A 23,053-nucleotide genomic window follows, 5' to 3' on the forward strand; every position below is an offset into this window, starting at 1 on the left:
TACTGCTTGCTGGATGGATACACTTAGATTTCTTGTTTCCTTTGTAGCAGGGTATAATAAAGACAGATGAATTTTAAATACTGCCACAATTTATACCAGCTGAGGCTGATGAATACTTGACTGAATGATTGCTGAATTCCTGAATTGTTGAGTAATATGTAATTTTTGGGACAATCAATGACAAATTTGTGCTACATAAAATGAGAGTGTACAAATTCCCTTGGAGATACTCAGAGATATGAACCCAGTGAATATAATTTTTTTAACCAACCATTAAGAATTTGGGAGCAACAGCCCAGGGAGCTTGTTGGGTTCTTTCCTTTGCATTATTTGACCTGTGTCTCAAGCTTTGTATCAGATCATTTTACACATCTTTCTCATGATGATCCCCCACCAGCCTTAGAGTGAAATTTGGATTTAACAAAAAGCAAACAAGATCTCTGAATGATTGTTTGTGAGTATAATCTGTGTGTCTCTACAGGGATTCTTCTGTTATCCAGATTCATGAATCCTGTGAACATAGTAAATGCATACTTTGGGTCTTAGAAATTGCTTGCATTGCAGCTGCAGTGATGGAAAAATAGCTGTGCTCTCCTCTCCCCCACATCCCTTTCAGAGACACATCCTGGAATGGTTTCCTCAAGCCCTCAGCTCTAAAGCCCTTCCATGATTTTGGGGCTGTTGGTGTGGGGGGGGGGTCAGGGCTAAGCAGAGGCCTTGTTTTGTGATGCAGATGCTCTACACTGAACTCAGGGAAGAGCCCCAGCTTGGGGGCTGTGCACACATCAGAGATGGCAGGAAAACAGACAGCAGATGAGTTTTTGGTATTGGAGGCCACAAGGTCCAAGTGCTGAGGTGCCCAGCTAATATTAGACACATTACATAGGAAAAACCTGCCTTTTCCCTTTCCCCTCTTCCCCAGCCCTGCCCTGGCCACCCACAGAGCTGCTCAGAGGCCCCTTTGCTGCCATGAGGAGGGGTAGATAACTGGACCTGCCTGAGCTGTTTGACTGGGGGAGTTGTGCTTCCAAAGCCCAGGATGGTTCCTAATCTCCACCCAGAACTGTGCAAGTGCTGGGAACAAGATAGATAAGTCACTGTGGAAGAGCTGCTGAAACAAGGGCAGCCCCCAGTGCTGTTTGTCCTGACAGAGACAGTGGTTGTAAATACGTTTTTGTTTTAACATTTTGTCTTTATAGCCACAGCACTGAGTGGCAGATGATCTATACCACAAACAGGTTTGTGAAACACATGAAAAAAGTCATATTTCAGTAGATTTTGAATCAGGAGTCTCTAATGAATGGACTTTGAAATATTTATTGCTCATTCAGATTTGTGTGAAATAGGTCCAGCTGCCACCAACTTTAAGGGAGAAATACCACAGTCAAAGGGATGGCAGCCTTGAAAATTGCCTGGAGCTTGTTCCTTGCTTAGGCCACTGAGAGCCTCAACCAAATGTACTGGCTTCTCCCTATCTCATTTCTTTGTCATGAAAAGGGAAAAAGTTTTAGTACCTCCCCCCTCCTAAACAGTCTGTCAATGCAAAGTGCTACCAAAGGCATGTGGTCATGTGCTCACTGCTGCAGCAGCATCCAGTGCATTTCCCTCTGTGCATTCCCACACAATCTTGTTTTGTCCAGCTCAGTGTGTCTGAAAATGCTCCTGTGTTTGGACTAAAAGAGTTTTGTTGCTTTGAAAAGCTCTTGGCTATTCTGACAATTTGGCTTTGTTTTGAACTTCCTTCATCAAAAACATGCTTCAGTTTATTTATAGAAACTTAGTCTCCCACAGATAACTGAAAAAATTCAGCCTAGTCTGATGTTACTGCTAATTTTTAGGAACATTTCTAATTTGATTTACTGTTGTCAGTGAAGGGCTGTATTGTTCTGCACAGAATTCTGTCTGAAACGGTCCTAAGCTTCATTTTCATGAGTGGGCTTGTGGAGAAGCCATTGCATGTTCCCAAAATGGCATTGACACGACTCACAGAAGGGACTTGCAGTGCTCCAGGTGAGCCCATGAGAGTTAGCTCAGGTGGGGCGAGCTGGCAGTGAGCATGGTGCTGTGGATAACCCTCGGAGCAAGGGGTGTCTAAAAGGCAGATTCCTCTGGGATCCAAATGGCAAATACGTGTCAGCCACGCTCATCAAGGGCCCACACAGGTCCTTGTGGACCTTGGCAGAAATTGGCTGAACAATGAGGCGGGGATTGAATTTAAAACACAGGATTTTAAACACAGGATTGTGTTCTCCAGCCCATGGGGTAGAATACTATTTTTTCTCGTGAAGTAGGGTAGTTCTTGCAGCAGTGCCTATTTTTAGGGAGTTCAGCACAAATTATTAACCAAAGGGTTTCAGGTAATTCTGGAGATGATTTCAGATGGGCTGATCCTCTGGTTTTGGCTGACCAGTTGCTAAGATACAACCTGAGAGATGCTCGCATGACAGTGAGCCACTGTGGTTTAGTCACTTAAAATGAGCTCTTGTTTATAACCCTCCCATCCAGCTTGTCTCACACCCACCTACCCCCTTCACCAGGGGACTGTGATGTGACTGGTGATGGTGCACAATAAATACCAACAGCTGGGCCTTATTGTAGCAACAGGAAAGCAGACTGGCTTCCAGGAGACAAGGTTGTTTCTCTGCCTAGTGGACAAATAATCCATGGAGACAACACAGCATTTGTTGGGAATTGGGTCACCCATGGAACTTTCTTCTTCCTATCTGCATGGCAGGACTGGTGCCCCAGGGGACACTTGGCATGGACCTCAGTATCAAAACCAACACCTGAGGACTGTAAATGTATGAAATGTGCATGTTTTGTGGTTTGGTGCTATCTGCTTCCATAGAATCACAGAATCAGCTGGGTTGGAAGTGACCTCTGAGATCATCAAGTCCAACCCTTGATCCAACCCCGCCGTGGTTCCCAGCCCATGGCACTGATGCCACATCCAGTCTGTCCTTAAACACCTCCAGGGACAGAGAATCCACCATTTCCCTGGGCAGCCCATTCCAAAGGCTGAGCACCCTCTCTGCAAAGAAATTCTTTCTAATCTCCAACCTAAACCTCCCCTGGCACAGCTGAAGACCCAGCCCTCTTGTCTTGCTGATGGTTGCCTGGGAAAAGAGACCAACCCCCCCTGGCTCCCCCCTCCTGTCAGGGAGTTGCAGAGAGTGAGGAGGTCTCCCCTGAGCCTCCTCTTCTCCAGGCTGAACAGCCCCAGCTCCCTCAGCCTCTCCTCACAGCACTTGTGCTCCAGTCCCTTCCCCAGCCTCGTTGCTCTTCTCTGGACCTGCTCCAGCCCCTCAATGTCCTTCCTGAGCTGAGGGCCCAGAGCTGGACACAGCACTCCAGGGGTGGCCTCACCAGCGCTGAGTCCAGGGGAAGAATCACTTCCCTGGACCTGTTGGCCACACTGTTCCTGCTCCAGGCCAGGATGCCATTGGCCCTCTTGGCCACCTGGGCACACTGCTGGCTCCTGTTCAGCTTCTTTTGAAACTCCAGACATCCTTTATGAGGCCGAAAATGTACTTGTTCATTTTTCATTCCCACCCCATTTTCCCGCTGCCTGGCTCCGCGCTCCGGCTGTGGACGGCCTTGCCTTCGGTGTTACTTTGTGTTGCTCCCTGGGTAGGTGCCCGAGGCAGTCTCGAGGCATTGGACACCCTGTCACCACAAAGCCCATCTCAGCCCACCCAGAGCTGGGCCTGCCTGTGTGCAAAGAGCCCTGGACTCCTGTGGGCTCCTCACGGATTTCTGCCTGCAGGAACAGCCTGTAGGGCTAAGGCTTAGAGGGGATTCCTGAAAGGTGCTTTTCACAGCACAGATGATGTGAGGAAGGTCTCAGATACAGTCACACAGTTAAAACATATCTCTTTCCTTCTGTTACAAAGGTACCACCTGAACTTGCCGGGCAGCACTTGTGACTTACAATGTTGATGGGTAATTCTTGAGCAGAACTGTCCTGAAGCTGGAGTTCACTGTTCTGCAGGATGGCATTTTGGTCTGAGCTCAGCATTTACAGGCTCAGGTATTGACTAACTCACTACCAGCAGGGACCCATTAGGCATAACTTCCAGAATCTTGAAAATATGAACAGATGTTCCTTGGATTCTTACCAAATCCTCCCCTCCAGACCGTGAAGCTGAACAAACAGTGGGTAGAGCATGGGGAATGTGAGCTGCAAAGCAGCTGAACTCTTCTTTGAACCTTCTGATGCCACATTATTTGCATGATCCACAGTTAACATATGGGCTTGTGCCTGTATCGAGGGGGATCAGTTCTTTAGTTGCTGTCAGTAAATAATAATTATGACAATTTATACCAAAAGGAAAAAAATTTGGTGATGACCACATTACACCAATTTTTATTTATTTGGATTGTTTGTTTTAATTCCATTCTTAGAGAAGAAAATATCTTTTCTTGTTCTCATTTACAAAATATGAGCTCTGCTCACCCCCACACTGTAACATTTCAGATATCAGCATTTCCATGCAGGATGGGATGAGCTCTTTCTAAACCTGTTTGGAGGAAACATGGTTGAAATCTTCACAGCAGAAGACTTAAAACCAGTACTAGATGCAATTTCGAGGAAACCCTCTGTTTGGATGTATCTGTTCTATCCAGGAGAGCACAGCACAGGAATCCTGAGCTGCTGCCAGTTGTACTAAAAGACTTGTCACAGTTTAAGCTAAAAAAAAAAAATATCTTACAAGTAGTATAAAAGCCCATGTTGTGGTACTAGAATGGCACTAAATTAAATCTTCCAAGGGTTCAGATTATGCTGCACCTGTGAGCATCAGAGCTCCTGCAACCTTCTTCAGTGTGCCCTTGCTCAAGTGATGAGGCTGAAAGAGTGAGGCTGAGTCAGTGTTGCTCAGCCCCCTTGCCTTTGGGTGGCTGGCTGTGGTTACTTGTACAACGCAGGAAAATTCATCTTGTGGTAAAGATGTGCCTATGGCCTCTGTCTGCATGGGAATTGGGTGCAGGGGCACATAATGCTTCCTGGGATGCATGTCAGCATCACAGATGTGTTTGGGAATAAGGCTTCATTTGATTTAACCTGTGGGGGGGGCATGAGAACCCATTGGTGTTTGTCACTGAAATAGTCCAGAACATCAGAGCGGGGAAAACAGCTGCACTTTGTTCTTTTGCACCATGAAACAGCCATTCAGGTATTTCTCTTTAATCCACTTCCCAGGAGTGACCCTTCTCAACAGCAGGGATCCCTCTCTTGCCATGACTTCCTAAGCACTGCTCTGGCTTCTACCCCAAAGCATTTGTGCTTTAATATCTGCCACTTACTGACACAAATCCCATGCTTTGCCCTGGCCCTGTGCAATGGTATCCCAATTTATGCTGCTGTGGTGAGGGAGCGGGAAGAGAGTTATGTCACATAACCCAATTTTGAAATCCTTTGTGATTCACGGGATGTAAAAAATGCTACTCTTGGCACTTGTGTCAGATACAGTAATAGGAAACAACATAATCAGTGAATTCTGAGTAGATGGTTCTTGAGCTTCAGTTCCAAACTTGATCCCCCACTGGCACTTTGAGACTGCTGTGGAGGAGAGTGGCCAGTGTGAAAACACGTGAAGAACAACTGCATAGTGTCTGAGTTCCCATTTCATCTCACCAGAGGCTTCTTTATACAACTTTTAGCATCTGCTGTTTTCATCCAGGAGCAGAACACGAAGTCAGCCCAGGCAGAACTTCAGTCTGAGCTGTGGCAGCAGTTGCAATACATTTATGGTAAAGTCAAGGATATTTCCATTTGATGCCTTTGTTTGTCTAACAGCAGTCACAAGGTCCCTCTCCCCCAGCCTCTGGGGTCAGTAACAGAACAAGCTCACTGGCCAGTTCCACTTAATTATTGTTCTTTTTTGGTGAAATAAAGAATAAATGTCACTGTGTGACTGTGCTTTACTAATGTGTGTGGTTATTAATAGCCAGTTTGGTGCCCCTTCCAGCCTGTGGGCCAAAAAATACATTTGCCTTTGGTCTCGAGAATCAAGTAGTCTGGGAAGCCCCTGTTCTGTGAAGAGACGGGACAAAAAGCTCATTGAACAACCCTTCCTTTTGAACAGCAGACTGATCTCTCTTTTTATTTTTAGGCTGTTAATGACAAAAGTTGCTTTATTGCTTTACTTTTCACAGATGAAGACAAGTTCTCAATTTGGACAAAGACCTCCACAGCCATAAGCTGCCCAGAGTGGTTACATTTTATTTAAGATGTTTTAAATGTCTTTTGGTTCATTATAACCTTGAATTCGCATCTGGAGAAAGAGCCACACACTCTAAGAGAAATTCTTTTAATTTAGTGAGAAAAATAAGAAAAATTATCTTTGCAAAAGGTTTTACAGGACTAAAGTACAACCAAGAGAAGCATTCACTAAAACACCTAGAACAAAGACCCATTCCACAAAACACACCCACTACAAACAATCAATATACCAGCTTTAGTGAAACAATTAATTGGTTTTAAGTTACCCCAAGAGAAGGAAAAGAGTAAAACAAAAAACAGATTGAAGGAGTAAAGAAAGAAGGAAGGAAGAGAGAGAGAGGGAGAGAAAGGAGAGAAAAAATAGTTACCAATAAGAGGAGAGGAAGAGAGAAAGCTCACGGGGAGTCTGGTGTAATTCTAGAGTTCAGTTTTCCCTCCCAGGCAGGACGTGTGCTCAGTGCCTTGCAGGCCAGAGGGGGGGTGCTGGAGCCACTCACAGGCTGCAGGGGTGTGGTGTGGGCAGGTCTGCCCAGGCTGCCAGCAGGGCTGCTCGGCCCTCAGTGAAACCCTGTGCTGTGAGTGCCACCCTGTGCTGTGCATGGGCTGTGAGTGACACAATGGGCTGTGCATGGACTGTGAGTGACACGCTGTGCTGTGAGTGACACAATGGGCTGTGCATGGCCTTCACTGCCAGCCTGTGCTGTGCATGGACTGTGAGTGCCACCCTGTGCTGTGCATGGGCTGTGAGTGCCAGCCTGTGCTGTGAGTGCCACCCTGTGCTGTGCATGGGCCCTCAGTGCCAGCCTGTGCTGTGCAGGGCACAGCTGTGCTGGCTGCAGCCCTGCAGCCCTGCCCTGTGCTCTGGGGGACCCTGTTGGCTGCAGGCTGTATGTGATATGGACCTGCAGGTTCAGACCCAGTCCTTCCACACCCACTGTCACAGTGAGTTGGTTCTGACCCAGATCAATAATCCAGTGAGGTTCAGACCCAGTATCTCACAGGGGGCTGTGAGGGATATGGAGTGTTTGAGAGCTTTGGAGGCTGTGGGGGCTGTGAGGGCTATGGGGCTGTGTCTCAGTTTAATGAGACTGAAGTGTTTTGCTCAGGAGGATGAGTTATGAGGAAGATCAAACCGCTCCCTCTAAGCAATTGTAAACCGAAATTAAGAGGCTCCAGTCGAGGAAGTGTGGAGAAAGAAAAAAATAACAGCCCTTTATTAAAGGCTATATGTGTATTGGCAGAACAACAAAAGAACACAAAACCAACTAAACAATAATCCTGTACCCAAAAACGCCTTTCCAAAAGGAAACAGTTCAGTACTTTCCACCTTTTGGTGCAATTCTACCCACGGCCAGCAGGGGTTGGGCTCCGTTGGGCTCCTGCAGTCACCGCGTGGGGACCCCGAAAATGTTTGTGAAAACAGGCTTGTGGCTTTAGGCAAAGCTGAAGTTGTTCAGTTAGTCCTTGCACACTTAACCAGCACCATAAAGATCCAAGGACCTCAGCAAAAACCTAAATTTGATGCTTAATACCTAAAGCATACATTTTGTAGAGTTTGTGAACGGCACATATTCTGTTTATTCAGGGCACTGTGTAAAGGAAATTCACAAATACCGAAGATGTTAAAATTATTAGCAACATTTCTATAGTTTAGCAGGTCTGTGTGAGATTAATAAGAAAAAAAAGTCATCCTTGTGGTTCACCCTTGACTGCTGCACAAAGGCCCTGTACCCCTGTTTTGGCAAATGAGAAAACAAGGGCAGCAGTTTACATGTCTGATTGTTGGGAAAAATGAGTCCCTATGCATGACCCACATCTGTGCTATAAATAGACCCATTTTTGTGTGTTTCACCTAGGATATAAATTATACCCCTGACATTACCAACCTATTGGCAAGTTTCCAGATGGGGCTGATTTTGGTATACTACAATGCTTATTGCAGAGGAAAGAACATTAAGGATGTTTTCAAAATGTAGGAAGATTTCCTGTAAAGATTTTCTGAAGTTCTTTTATTGAGTTTGCTGATTTTTATTTACTGTTCATGCACTGTGTGTTTGGAGTCAGATGCTGATTGGTGTCTCCTTTAATTTCTCTGGGAAAATTGCCCTATACACAAGGTAAAACATTTTCTGTTGTTCATTATAACTGAAGTCAAAGGCTATCAGCAAGTTTATGAGTCAGTAATCAGAATAACTACTGGTTGATAACAGTCTTTCAAGCAAAAGAAGGTTCACTTTGAGTTTTTTTGTAGTAGAAGGACCACATTTTCCCAACATTTTTTCAAGTTCTTGTGACTTTAATACATAAGGAAATAATTTTGCATTCAACAAGAATGACAGTTTGTCTAAACAGAAAACAGGTTGTTTTCCAAATCCACAAAAATGTTAAACAAATCATTGCTAGATCATGTGCAAGACCTGTCTTGCAGCTATTGATGCTGGACACAGAATGGGTGTGGACAGAGGTTACAGATTTATATCCCTGTTTCTCACAGCTCAGGGAAAATCTTTGAAAATCTAAAATGTGTGAAGAATTCATGAATGAAACTTATGAAGATAATTTCAGTGTAAGACTGATCTGTTTGATTTATTGGTTTGTTTCCTTAGTCTTAAAATAATTTAAGTCTAATATAAAAAAACCCCAAACAACCCAGGAATAAACCATAACAAATTGTTTAACACTGAAATATACAGAAAAATTATCTGAGCAAACCACATTGTTAACAATAACACCTGGTTTTTATCAACTGCTTCATAAAACTGGATGGTAATTTGATGGCATACTGCAAACCATGAAAATCAACACTAAAATGCTTCGTTATTTTTGGTTTTGTGCAAAATGTTAAATGGCTGAAACAAATGACAAACATGGTCATATTTATGCCATCTCCAGAATTTAAAAAAAAAATAAAATTAAATTGTTAGATGGTACATTAAGTGCCAAAGCTGCTCCACGTGCTTAGATCTAGCTCTGGCTTTGATTTGGACTGAAGTAATGTTTAGAAATGCATCTCCTTTTTCTCAGTCTGAGGACAGTCAGGCACTGGAACAGGGTGCACAGAGGAGCTGAGCAGGCTCCAGCTTTGGGGGTTTCCAGCAGCACTGGACACAGCCCTGAGCTGTGGTCTGACACAGCAGCTAATCCTGCAGAGTGCCCAGGTACTGCCAACACCAGTGACCCTGTCCCCAGGGAGTACTGGCATGGAACTACTCTGAGTAAAAATCTACAAGCATTTCTGTTTGTAGCTTCATCACTTACTTCTTTAGACAAAGTACCCTCAGCTGGTATCTGATCCTTTACAAGCAGGTCTGGTTTGAAAACAGACTGCTAGGACTGAGTTAGACCTTGATACTATCAACTGCTGAAAGCTTGATGTATGATTCAGCAAGGTCCTTAAAAATAAGAAAACAGAGTGAAGAGCATACCAAATTGTACACCTGCACATCAAGCATCCTTTTCATATAAATGATATATTAAATATACTGTAAGAATGACAAAGATCTCATCTTTGATGCCCCATCAACGTGTCTTTATACGGGGAGCAGGAACTTCTGCAGGCAAAGGTCCCTCTGCCACTCTCAGTCCCTCCTGCATTCCTCATGGACTGACCACAGGGCCTGCAGGGCCTCCACTGTCACTGTGAGCTTGCCAATCACTGCACTGGCATCCTGGGAATCGAAAACTAGAAAGGGAACATCAGAAAACATCATGAGCGACTTAATTTAAGGTTTCACTTTTGTTCTAAGAATTTTCCTTGGTGTTTGGACAGATTAAAAGGCACCTATCACATGCTAAAGAAAAAAAGAAAAGAGAAGAAAGAAATAAATAATAAAGAAACCTTCCCATTCAGCTCCTCAGCCTACTAGAAACAAAGGAGTCCAAGAACCAGAATGTACAAAAATAAAAGTATTAATGGTGGAATTAACTTTGAAATTAAAAAAAATCGGTATAATAATTGCCCATATAAAATAATGATTTTTCACAATATGTAAATACAGATGTTCCAAACTCTGTTAAAGACATTATATGCATAGTTAGGAATAGTTTTAAGTAAAAATATAACAATTAATGCATTTGCTACACTGTGTGCCTGATGGGTCCAAATCAGTTATTAGTATTTAAATAGTAAATTGGGGGTTTTTTCAGTTGTTGCAATGCAAAATTATTTAAATTCCAAGCTTCTATGTGTTGTAAAAAAGCAAAGTGCAGGCAAAGATGGTGTACTATCTTCATCTTTGTGTACATGCATTTTAAAGTAGTATTTAAAATCTGTATTTTACAGAAATTACCAACATGATTTAAAATTTGATTTTACAATATCTAAGTAAGCCCAGAGGCAGAACCCCTGCTGCTGTGATTAAAACATGATGCTCAGCCAGAGGTGAGGCTCTTCCCCAGTTGTACCCATCGCTCTGGGGCACAAGGTTTGCTGTAAATTCTCATCAGGCTGAACGAAGACAGCAGACGTGTCAGGGAACTCTCATCTTTTATTGTATTGTTGCCGTATCTGTGGCAACCAGCCCACTGTTTAGGCTCAAAAGGTGTTGGCCAACAAGCCCCTAAATTCTTACAATACACTTCCACAAGAGTGGTGGCCAACAAGTCCTTAATTTTGTACAGTGCACTTCACTGAGTTCTCCCCTCCCACAACCAACTGCTCAAAGGTGCTGGCACACAACCCACAGCACACAACCCACAGCACACAACCCACAGCACACAACCCACAGCACACAACACACAGCACACAACACACAGCACACAACACACAGCACACAACACACCCACAGCACACAACCCACAGCACACAACCCACAGCACACAACCCACAGCACACAACACACAGCACACAACACACCCACAGCACACAGCCCACAGCACACAACACACAGCACACAACCCACAGCACACAACACACCCACAGCACACAACCCACAGCACACAGCCCACAGCACACAACACACAGCACACAACACACCCACAGCACACAACACACCCACAGCACACAACACACAGCACACAACACACCCACAGCACACAACACACCCACAGCACACAACCCACAGCACACAACACACAGCACACAACCCAACCCACAGCACACAACCCACAGCACACAACCCACAGCACACAACACACAGCACACAACACACCCACAGCACACAACCCACAGCACACAACACACAGCACACAACACACAGCACACAACCCACAGCACACAACACACAGCACACAACCCACAGCACACAACACACCCACAGCACACAACCCAACCCACAGCACACAACACACCCACAGCACACAACCCAACCCACAGCACACAGCCCACAGCACACAACACACCCACAGCACACAACCCAACCCACAGCACACAACCCAACCCACAGCACACAGCCCACAGCACACAACCCACAGCACACAACACACCCACAGCACACAACCCACAGCACACAACACACCCACAGCACACAACCCAACCCACAGCACACAGCCCACAGCACCCAGCCCACAGCACACAACACACCCACAGCACACAACCCACAGCACACAACCCACAGCACACAACCCACAGCACACAACCCACAGCACACAACACACAGCACACAACACACCCACAGCACACAACCCAACCCACAGCACACAGCCCACAGCACACAACCCACAGCACACAACACACAGCACACAACCCACAGCACACAACCCAAGGTGTGCTGCCTGACAGGCCACAGCACCACTTCAGACAGGGGCTGGCTCACAAGCACACACTTCACAAGCTCCCCACTCCCCCAGCAAATGGAGCATGGGATAGAATAATGACAGCTGTTCTTTGCACAGCAAGGGGGGAGAGAAAACAAGACAGAAAAGAGAGAGGGAGAAAACAAAGAATGTCAGCAATCCTTAGATCCCACACTGGTCCTGCTGTGAGGATGGTACAGAGCAAAAGAGAAGGAGAGGAAAAAGAGAGCAAGGGGGCCCAATCCCCTTCCTTTTATAGTTAATCTGCTGCAGCCCTTTATGTACACTAGATTTTTTGTGCCATTTTGCTGCAGGTGCACAGCCCCTTTGAGCTCTCTGGGCAGTGAGCTGGGGGGACAGACCACGAGTGCCAAGGCAGAGCAGGGAACTGGCTCAGAACACGCTGCCCTGTGTCTGCAGGACCCTCTCCTTCCATCACCTTTCCTGTCTGAACAGTCAGAATGTTTGAGACAAAACGTGCTCAGGCCTCGTCCTCCACACCTAGAAAGCAGTGAGGCAGCCTAACGTGACTCTAGGGGGAACTGGAGTAAAACCAAATCATCCTGACAGCACAGCTGACTAAGGGCAAGGTTGTGTATGAACTCCATCCACTGGGACATGCAGTGATGCTGCATGGGACAGCTTCTAGGCTGCTGGGACAGAAGGAAAAACACAGGATAAACCTTCCATCACTTATGGCACTGGACAGACTGGATGCTGTTCTTGGAGATCCCAACCATTTTGTACATCCTTGGACAAATCACTCAGTGAACTTCAAGAGCAGACTTCAGGGAACAGTATTCTTTTTACTTACAAGAATAGTAGGATAACTGTAATTAATTATGTCAGAAGATATGATTAATTCTGTTTTCTCAGTTTTAGTACTGTCATATTATCTGTGAGACACACTGTTAGATGTTTTGGCTACACTTCTTCACCCATCCTCTTCCTCAGCCATTCACTTAATTGCTTCAAATCTCAGGCAGACCACTTCTACACAATCAGCAATGAAAGGACAAGATATGAAAAAGATATATGCTTGCAGTCCTCAAAAAGAATGCAGGAATGTTATCTAACTTAGGAATGACTATATCTTGTGGTAGTGTCCTATGAATGTCCCTGGGTCTACGTTTATTGTTTTTCCTTAAACCATTATCTCCCTCAGAGAACGTGTACAATATTACTCAGGAATTCTGTTTATTGTGCCCTTAAATTTAACAGAGGTCTGCGTCCAGACTTAAAACCAGATCCTTTCATAATGACTTTGTTCAAGAAAATATACTGATATATTCTTTTGCCATGATCTGACATATATTAATGTAAAATTAATTTCAATTCTCTGAAAGATCTAAATTTTTCAGAAAATATGCAATGTTATATGTTATGGATGCAATAAAACCCCCAAAAAACTGGATGGCATATGCAGGGAAGAGGAGAAGTGTGGATGGAAAACGGAGAAAAAGTATTTCTAGCTCTTATCACTTTCATAGATAAAATTCACATAAAGTAAAAATTTGTTCAAATATCTGGTGATTAGAGGAAGAAATGTTCCTCACAATATTGAAGTAGTTGGTTGTCATTACAGAGTATTGATTAGCTTTTGACAGAACAGTAACTAGTAACAAAAACCAGTCTGTTCTGTCCTAATAACTTTCTCAGATGACGATCAGGAGCTTTAAGAGTTTTGTGAAAGGTGATTTTCAAAAACTGTATTTACGTCACTCTGTAACAAATGTGGATAAAGCCTTCCCAAATCTTCGTTCGCGAAGCCCAGCCATGAAAAAAAAAATGAAAATTTACGTCACTGATCGATCTTATCAAATGGGAATTATGACAATGGGAGTTATGGCCATAAAATCCAGAACAAAAATAATCTTCCAGTGAGAGACTACAGAGCACCTCTCTGGAGGAGATGTGCTTTTGTACTTGGAGAAAAATCCCTGGTGGAGAAAAGCTTACGCTGCTCAGGGACAGCAGGAAGTGCATCAAATCTGGACACTATTTTTCCAGAGTATAGAAATTTGATTCTTCTTAGAATTTTCCTTATCATGTTCCTGGAGCTTTGATGCCTACTTTGAGTTACTTTAGCAGCGGCGTGGATGCAAATCATGCATGATAAATAACCTGCTTTTATTATAAGCAAATGAATTTAGTGGAAAAGCAGAAGGGGGTGGGGTTTTCTTTTTCATTTAGTTCCAAGGGGTTTTTTTAAGGCATATTGTGAAAGCTGTAAGGTGGAGGGTCCTGTCTTTGCAGACTTCTGCAAACAAACGTGGAAGCCATTAGTTCATATCAAAGCATTTCATACTGAAACAATGTTGAACAATTATTTACACAGTAAGTCTTGCAAGGAAAAGTAGAAATTGAGCAGACAATTTTGAGGCTACAAAAGTTAACAAAAAAGAGATCTTTCAAACTTACCATCAATCTCTTGCTCAATGATATCTCTTTGCTTCTGGAATATCTCTTTCAAACTGACATAAGCAAAACCAATATCCTCACATTCAAGGTCCTGCTCGTCTTCTGGGGGATCACTGACCACTGTAAATTTTAGGCTAAACATGAAAAAGCCCCCCCCAAAAAACAAACAAACAAAAAAGATATTTTACCTTCAAAAAAGGTTAAAAATCGAATAAAAAAACCCATAAAAAAGGCAAACCCACACTATTTTACAAGTGAATTTCCCATTGCAAGAATATTCTGAGATCATTTCTTTGAAATCTTCCCTCCTCCTTTAGGATTATTTAGCAGTACTAAAAGGACAGAGAGGTTGTAACCCCAGATCTTCAGGTTTACAGAACTGATTCATTTCCCCATCACTCCATGGTACAATCCTTATTCACATGGCTATACCAACAGCTCTACCAAATATTTGCTTTTCTTCTGTGAACTTAAAAGTACACGCGTTGCATTCAAACAGAGTTTTTCTAGGAAACACATAATTGTGTTGTACTGTGTTAGAGCTGAGGCCAAAACCACTGGGACTGACAGAGTGACAGGAATTTAGAGCTAACATTTGCTGTGTCTTGGCAAAGCTGCTCAAACTGTGAATGCTGGTGTGCTTCAAAGTCTAAAAATGTTACAATAAGCATCATTTCAAATGGGTGACGCTCGAGTTGTGCAAGATCCGAGTCAGTGGGAAAGGATATCTTATACAAAATATAACCAGATTTCCCTAAAAAGATTTTTAACACGTGTCATAAGTTTACTTGTTCCAAAAAAAACCCGCTTGAAATGTTTTTTCCCCTGCACCACTGGGAAAGTAAGTTGTTGAAGGAGGAAGAATTGCACCAAAAGGTGGAAAGTTCTGAACTGGTTCCTTTCTGAAGGGGATTTTTGGGAACAGGATTATTGTTTGGTTGTTTTTGTGTTCTTTTGTTGTCCTGCCAATACACATATAGCCTTTAATAAAGGGCTGTTTTATTTCTCCATATTTCCTGAACTGGAGCCTCTTAATTTCGGATTTACAATTGCTTAGAGGGAGGAGTTTGGTTTTCCTCATAACTCATCCTCCTTTACAAAACAGTTCAGTCTCATTGAACTGAGCCAACGGGACAACTGCACTATGCTTTGATAGCTGTGGCCTTGTTCTGGCCAGGACAGGGTTAATTCTTGCAGCAGCCTGGAGGGGCCTGGCCAGGACCTGGAGATTATTCTGTACCACCTCAGTGGGGATGAGGGAGGGTGTCCCTTCTGGGGGGCTTGTGGGGTGAGCAATAAGTGGGAATCATTGGCCTCTTGTTTTTACTCTCTGTCATCAGTGTTGTTGCTGTTACTGTTTGTGGTCTTACTGCATTTCCCAGTAAATTGTTCTTATCTCAACCTGTGATCTTTGCCTTTTTTGCCCCCAGTTCTCTCCAGCCCCCGCAGGGAAAGGGGAGTGATGGAACAGGGGGTGCTCTGGGGTGTTTCAGAGGGAACACTAAATTGCTGAATGCCATTCCTAAACCATGACAAGTAGTTTATTTTTGTGCTTGGCTCTTACTAACAAGTATTTCTTATGGAAAACATATAAGTAAATATTTGTCACTAAACCCAGAGACCTGCTGAAAATGTGTGTTTAAATAAATGGTCCAGAGGCAAAAAAGGGAAAATATCACAGCTATTTTCAACAGGTGGCTCAATTATAATTGATTTAACTTAGGATTTTGACAAAGAGCTAAGCAGAAGCAAACTTGCCAAAACTCAATAAAAAAGAAATACTTAGATGTGTAAGATAAATATTAAATAACATTTAAAAAATTGAAAATTATAATAACAACAACTGATAAAACTGGGTACTGGGAATAGATTTGTTTTGATTCAGTGTCAATGTGCAATCAAATCAATATGGGGAAATCAGCTTGGCACCTAAGACAGTGATAGAAGAGGAGATTAGTGCTGGAATAATTTTTAACTTACAACTATTACTAAAATTTTCAATAAAGCATAAATTAAAAGCAGGTATAGTAACATTTGGGACAGTAACTCATTGCCAAAGGGGAGAATCATTCATACAGACCCACCCTGTGGTTCAAATCAAACACAGGTTTTTTACATGACAAGAGCAAGCTCAACAAAAGAGATGCAAACAAGAGCACCTCTAACCTCTTATAGTTCCAATATGCCTAAAAGATGATAACACTGGATTAAATCTTTGCTGCTAAGCAGGAAGGAGGAGATTTGAACTCTGGATCCCATGGGAATACTCCAACTAGTGGACTTGTATGAACAGCACCACAACCACTTTGACTTTTGTAATTTTAAAATATATTACAAGCTTGAAGTTTAGAAAAATATTTCAGTATGATATTTGCTATGCCTTAGCTCGTCTGCTTTATTTACCAGAAACCCTGGTTAGCTATGTATTGATTTCTGGGGGTTACCTGCAGTAAGACAAGGCAAACCAGGAGCCCTGTGACAGAGATTTCCAGCACTAATCTGTACCTGTCAGCAGGTAGGTCTGGCTTCAGAAGAATCGACTTGAGATACTCTCTTTCTGCACCATTATGTGCCTTATCCACATTTATCACTGCAAAGGAAATGGAAATGAATATAATCAGTTATCAATTGGTTTTAACCTTTTAGGAGAAAGAGCAGGAAGAAAAGAACAAAGAAAAATAAACGTTTCTTTTGGGCATCTTATACCAAGAAGGTACCTTCTTTCTTGCAAATTAACTCTGTGGAATATTATAAAAATTCAGGATGCAAAAACTGAAGAAGTGCTCAAGGAATTACTTTTTTTTTGTTTAAGAAAAAAAAGCAGCTGAAAAAAATTTGCTAGGACAGAACTTGAATGAATATATATCCCCCTGAGGAACAAACATAGCTCTTTGGAACAGTTTTCATTTGCTTTTGAGGGGAGGAGGAGCTAGAAATGCATCTGTCTTTAAATTCCAACATTTTTACTATTCATTCCCTTCTTTTTACTCTGCCACTGTACTCACAACTGCTCTTTTTCACTCTCCATGTCACATTAAGGTTTCCTTTTCCTGTGCACTCACAGAAATCTTTAACATATTTCGTACTGTCTTCTACTATCCAAACCAGACTTATTTGTATAAACAGAAAGTACCAATTTACCAAGGAGCAGAGAGTATTGGAATACAGCAATATGAAGAAAAATAAGTGCTCCTGAAATCAGCACAAGAATCAAGAGGCAGCAGGGACACAGATGGACAGACAAAGAGGTTCAGAGGAGCTGCCTTATTAACAGACTCTTCCCTTTCCCATGAGCATCCAAAATGGAATTTCCCAAGTTTACTAGTTCTGCATCTAACACAGTTTTAAATGGAAATTATTTACAAACTTAAAGAGTTCAAGTTCATTTCATCTAATGGAAAAATTCAGACTAATGAGTAAAACATCCAGCAAAGAACTCCATTCAAGTCTGGGGAAAAAGATTAACTATGGTGAAAGTATATGTTTAGCTCCTGATGAATTACATGCTTTCACATGTTTAAGCAATGAATCTCGTGAAGCATTCCATATCAGTTTAGATCTTTTTAAAACAGTCAGGCAGTTCCAGATAAAGGTAATATAAAATGTTTTATTTATTAAAGGAATTAGTAATTTTTAGATAATTTATGGATTTACCCTGATTTTCTCCATACAAAGGTCTAAAAGACTATTAGTTTCCTTCTAAGCTCAAAGTAAATTTCTTTCTACCTATGCAAATCTTATTTTTATTTAAGAAAATATTCAATTAACCTCAAATATTCAGCATACTCAAATCTAATCAGACATGACTGGAAGATGCAGTAGAACTGTAGCAAACACACAGGCAGATTTCATTACCATCATCTTACTGGCTTCTCAAAGGGCAGGCTCATTAGGGTTTTTTCCCCCATATATGCCAATCTAATCTTGAGTAGAAATTATATGGCCAATTATCTAAGCAAACCTCTGCAAATAAGAGCTGCCTTAGTGTTATGCTGCAGAACACAGTCCTGGAGCAATTCACACTGAAACCCCCCTTTTTGTACTGATTCATTAGGAACTTTTTGAAGCTTAAACTTTTGAAGTTCTATATTCCATCTCAAGCAGCAAATAGAAAAATCAAAGTTCTGAAGCCAGGATTAACAGAACCAATACAATACAGCACTACTAGGCTGGAAAGCTTTATGAATTACAGTCTCTACAAAGCATGATACTATTTTCAAATATCACAGCTCAAAATGTGTTGAAGTTTCCTAATTGTCCTAAAAGTCTGCAATTTTATTTTCTATTGATCATAATTTTGCTGCATTTCATTAGTTTAATTTTGCAGAGTTGATACTTAAACAACTGATATGCTCAGACTGTAGCTAATATACACAGGAATCAGAATATTGTCTGAGAACTTTTATACCTTCTAAAAGCTTCTTATATTCCAAGCAATGAGAGTTCCTGAAGCAAGAGAAATTAAAAGCATTTAAAAGCTTTTAATGGCTTATGGTATTATTTCAATGAGGCTTTAAAAATATTACTGCAGTTATGTCTGCCTGTCTAGAACATTTGGAAGAGTTTACAGAAGCTCACCAGGTATCTTTCACCTCAGAGAAGGAGCCCTGAACTGAGGTTTTATTTAGTGTATGATGGCAGAAATCCCATTGGTTTGAGTGGCAGCAAAGCCTCAGCCAATGGAAGACTTTGCAGCACCAGTTTGTGTGATTCTGGTTTTCTCTCCTAAAGCCTTACAAAGATTCTTGTCTTTTTCAGAGTCACAGCAGCTCCCAGTTGTGTCCTGTCATCACGTGGGCAGTGCCACCAGAGCAGTGGGTGATGTGACACCTGGGAGGGAGTTCAGTCTTCAGGGTGAGCCAATAGTTTATGAGTTACTTACTAAGTTAATTCCTTGGCAGGTTACATCTGAAATCAGGTTTGTAGATGGTAGTTAAAGATCTGACTGTGACACCACTTCTGCAAAGCCACTTTTACAAAATTATTTAAAAAAAAAAAATGTTTCATTTGAATGTCTGTATTAATGGTTTGTCAAAAATAGCAAACTCATTCACCTGCTCCAGGATATTGTCACCTAAAAGTCCAAGACAACATGAAGTACTCAGACTGAATCTTAATTGAAATAGACTTTAACAGGAAAGAAAAAGTTAATGAATAATTGAAATACTAAGAAATAGCTGGGAAAATAATTAACAAGAGAATTATCAATTATTACAATAGTTCTGTGTATGCCAGTAGTGTAAATATAAAGTATTATGAAATAATTAGCAATGTATTAGTATTAAACATGGGTGAATAGTTTCCCATATTAAAAAGTTGTTATTAGTATTTGCAAGTGATGGTCAAGTCCAATTACATATTCTCTTTTCAATTGTATTTTAGTTGTATGTGGTTAGACAGAATGTTTTTCTTCTGCTGTATCATCATGTAAATAAAAAAATTAGTTCATCATGCTCTTTTAAAAAATATATATAAATTTGTTATGCATACTCTAATTTTAAAGTTTACATGCTACCAGCATATTTAAATATATTGTGATGTTACTATTTCATACACGAGCCTACTTCAATATTTCATTTTGCACTTGAAAACTGCATCTTTACCTCATTTCTTAAAAAGCACCACTAATATCTCCCAAAATATTTGGAAAACAGACAAATGCAACGGGCACATGGATCAACACCACTCTTCAGGATAGGCTGGAGGCTTCACTGCAGGCTCTTCCATGTGCCACAGCTGCAGGGAAGGAACCAGCCTGCTCAGGACACCTCCCACTCACCAGTGCTGTAGTTATAGTGGATCCTCTGCCCACCCGTGGGTTTGGGAAGTGACAGGGGGGTCTCCTCTGCAAGGAAATTGTTTAATCTGCATTCCACAAACAGCTGCTGGATCGTTTCATCCCAGGTAATCCGGGATTCACTCAGACCAAGGGAGGTGATTTTAATCCGGATTTTTTCCGCTTCCTGTTTAAAAACAAAACGCAAACATATCACAAAATTAACACCCAACAGACAGTCATACATGTAAACCATCAGCTAGTTTGTATGATTAATGCTCATTGACTGATTTTTACATATAGACAAGGAGAATCCAAAGCCCCAGGGTTTGTACTGAAGACTGTTGTTGCAAGAGGTGCTGATTTCTATTTGATGTTTAAAATATTTTTGCAATAGTCACAGTCTGCTGGAGATCAGGTTATCTTTACGTACAAACACTGTCTGAAGCAGAAATTTCAGTTGTCATCATTTTTAGCTACACAGCAAACTGACCTTGTAACTGCTTAAAACAGTTGCAGGAATACTGGGTACGAAAGGTTTCCAAATGGAAGAGAACTGTTAGTACCTCCTGCAGACTGGACTGCAGCTTAATAAAAATCCATCAAGTCACAAATTGTTAGGCATGTAAAGTAATAATGTATTTGCAGGGAACTGAATGTCAAATACTGAACTTTCCCAGTTAAATCTAACATACCTTTAAAAGTTAAAATTAACAATATGGTAATAAAAGTAATATCCCAATTGTTCTTCACCAGAGTCTTTTTTTTATTATCTTTAACTGAAGTTACATTTTTCTGTTCCTTATATGAAATTTTCATACTGTTCTGCAAAGTCTGGAGTGTTTGTGTGCAGATAACTTTTAATAAGTCTGATGTATTTAAGTGGGAATGTCAGACTCAAGAGAAAGAATCACAAACAGTGCCCTGGTTAACTCTGTAATTCAAAGAAAGAAAAGCCACTGTGGTATCCAAATTGGAATACCTAGGAGAGCACTCAAAGATGACATTCTTCAAAGAGCAAACAGAACATGCTGGAGTACAGAAATGTCAAAGAATGGTTTTTACTTCTTTCTTTTCAAGTTCATAACTTCATTAGAAATATTTCCCCTATACTGAAATATTTTGACAACTTTTGATTGTAAACTTAAATCACTTGAAGTACTAAACCATATTCAGAAGATTAGCTTTCTAGACTCTGTCAGAACTGCAAATCAATATTTTTATTTATTATGGAGATAGCTTACATTTTTCCAAGCAAATGAAACTGAAAAGCAGGTATATCCTATTGTAAAAATATCCATCATATAGAACACTTTCCATTGCTGTCAAGTTCTTTCAGTATTTGATGAAGAATTTTACCCTCTTCTTTCAAAACATTTCCTTTTATTATGTATCTTAAGCCACTTCAACTAAAACCCCAATCTGATTATTTTAATAAGGTTATTTTACTATTCAGTTGATTAATGGAAGTTTAACAAGGATGACAGAAAAAATTCCACACCCTTCTGTCTCCACTAATCCAGCTGGCAATATTACTGGGGTTAGCAGAGAATGATGAAAGAGTTAAAGGAATTCTTTTCCCAAAATCTAGTAAGTCAAATGACTGCCAAGATCATTAAAGTGATGGTCCTTGACTTGAATTATGGTTTTCATATTCAAATTTGTAAATAAAATGAAACAAACTGAGGTATTCTATGATTAACCCTACATCACAGACAAGAAGAAGCAAATGGTACAGCCAGGCACTGGAAATCTGTTAGATATCCCTTGTGATTAATATAAGAAATAACCATGAACTGTCTAATTTGCAACATGCAAAAAACCCCCACTATGATCTTAAATGGCTTAAACAGTTTGGCAGATTTACAGGATAATTAGCACAATGATTTCTAAAAATCACAAAATGTATTTACAGTATTTGATTACCAGAAGGATAATTATCTTAAAAGATAAAAGACAGTAATTTTTAATCTTTAAAAAAACCCCCAAATTCAATAACAATTTTGACATGCCATATTCTATAAGTAGCTCAAGAATTCAAATAAACCAATGCATGCTTTTAAAATCCAACTTGTATCAAACGTGTTGCCTTAGTAGTTTATAGCTTTTATTATTTTATCTACCCTTCATGAACAGGCACTTTGTTACCAGAGGAACAGACCACTGGAGAAAGGTAGAAACAGATGAACCTGAAATGAATCTACACACAAAATTTTCTCAGAAGTTCTCTTAAATAATTTTGATAACATAAAATACAGGATGACTAGAAAAGTACAAAGCAACTGTATTATAGTTTGAATTAATGCTGAGAAGTCGCAGTCATTTTAGTTCTCAAAATTACAGATGAAAATTTTTTAACGTTTTGCATATAAATAATTCAATCTTCCAAAGTACCTTCTGTATCTTAAGAACACAGAAGTGGCAGCATTTCTACACATCTGTGTAGCTGAAGATGTGTAACAGCTTTTAAGATGTACCTTCTACAGCTTAAAAAAAAGGAGCAATGTTTCTCACACGTGTTTCTTGTTGCCAGTTACTCTGTAAGATGTCACATAACCTTGAAAAGAGCACTTCAAAAAAATCAAATTACCTCTAGGATATCACACTGCAGAGCACTAAAAATGGTTAAAACTGACAGGATAGAAAATTACACCCCTGGTCCTTTAAAAGAAGGTCTACTGGTTCTAAAACTCCCTGAGAAGACCAAGCCCTCTCAAACAGCCCTCTTCTGGTAGTGGAGGGAAAAGTATTAAGAGGCATTAAAAACTGGAGTCACAATTTACTGAAGAAATGGCAATAAACACAACAATAATAGTAAAATATTGCACAAAAGAAGGAGTGGTTTAACCAACAAAGGCAAGATGTCACTATTTTGTATATTATGACTTCATGTCCTGAAT

General features: G+C 41.1%; 1 protein-coding gene across 1 annotated transcript in view; it reads right to left on the minus strand.

The window, feature by feature from the left end:
- Positions 1-8,194: 8,194 nt before the first annotated feature.
- Positions 8,195-23,053, minus strand: part of LOC116793898 (protein fantom-like) — a 39,000-nt gene continuing 24,141 nt past the window's right edge. Inside the window, 4 exon segments of the mRNA XM_032702100.1 lie at positions 8,195-9,905; positions 14,378-14,511; positions 16,883-16,967; positions 20,157-20,340. Of these exon segments, the coding sequence (XP_032557991.1) occupies positions 9,802-9,905; positions 14,378-14,511; positions 16,883-16,967; positions 20,157-20,340 (507 nt within the window). The 3' untranslated portion in view covers positions 8,195-9,801.

The sequence above is a fragment of the Chiroxiphia lanceolata genome, chromosome 14 (assembly GCF_009829145.1).
Source record: "Chiroxiphia lanceolata isolate bChiLan1 chromosome 14, bChiLan1.pri, whole genome shotgun sequence".
Lineage (NCBI taxonomy): Eukaryota > Metazoa > Chordata > Aves > Passeriformes > Pipridae > Chiroxiphia > Chiroxiphia lanceolata.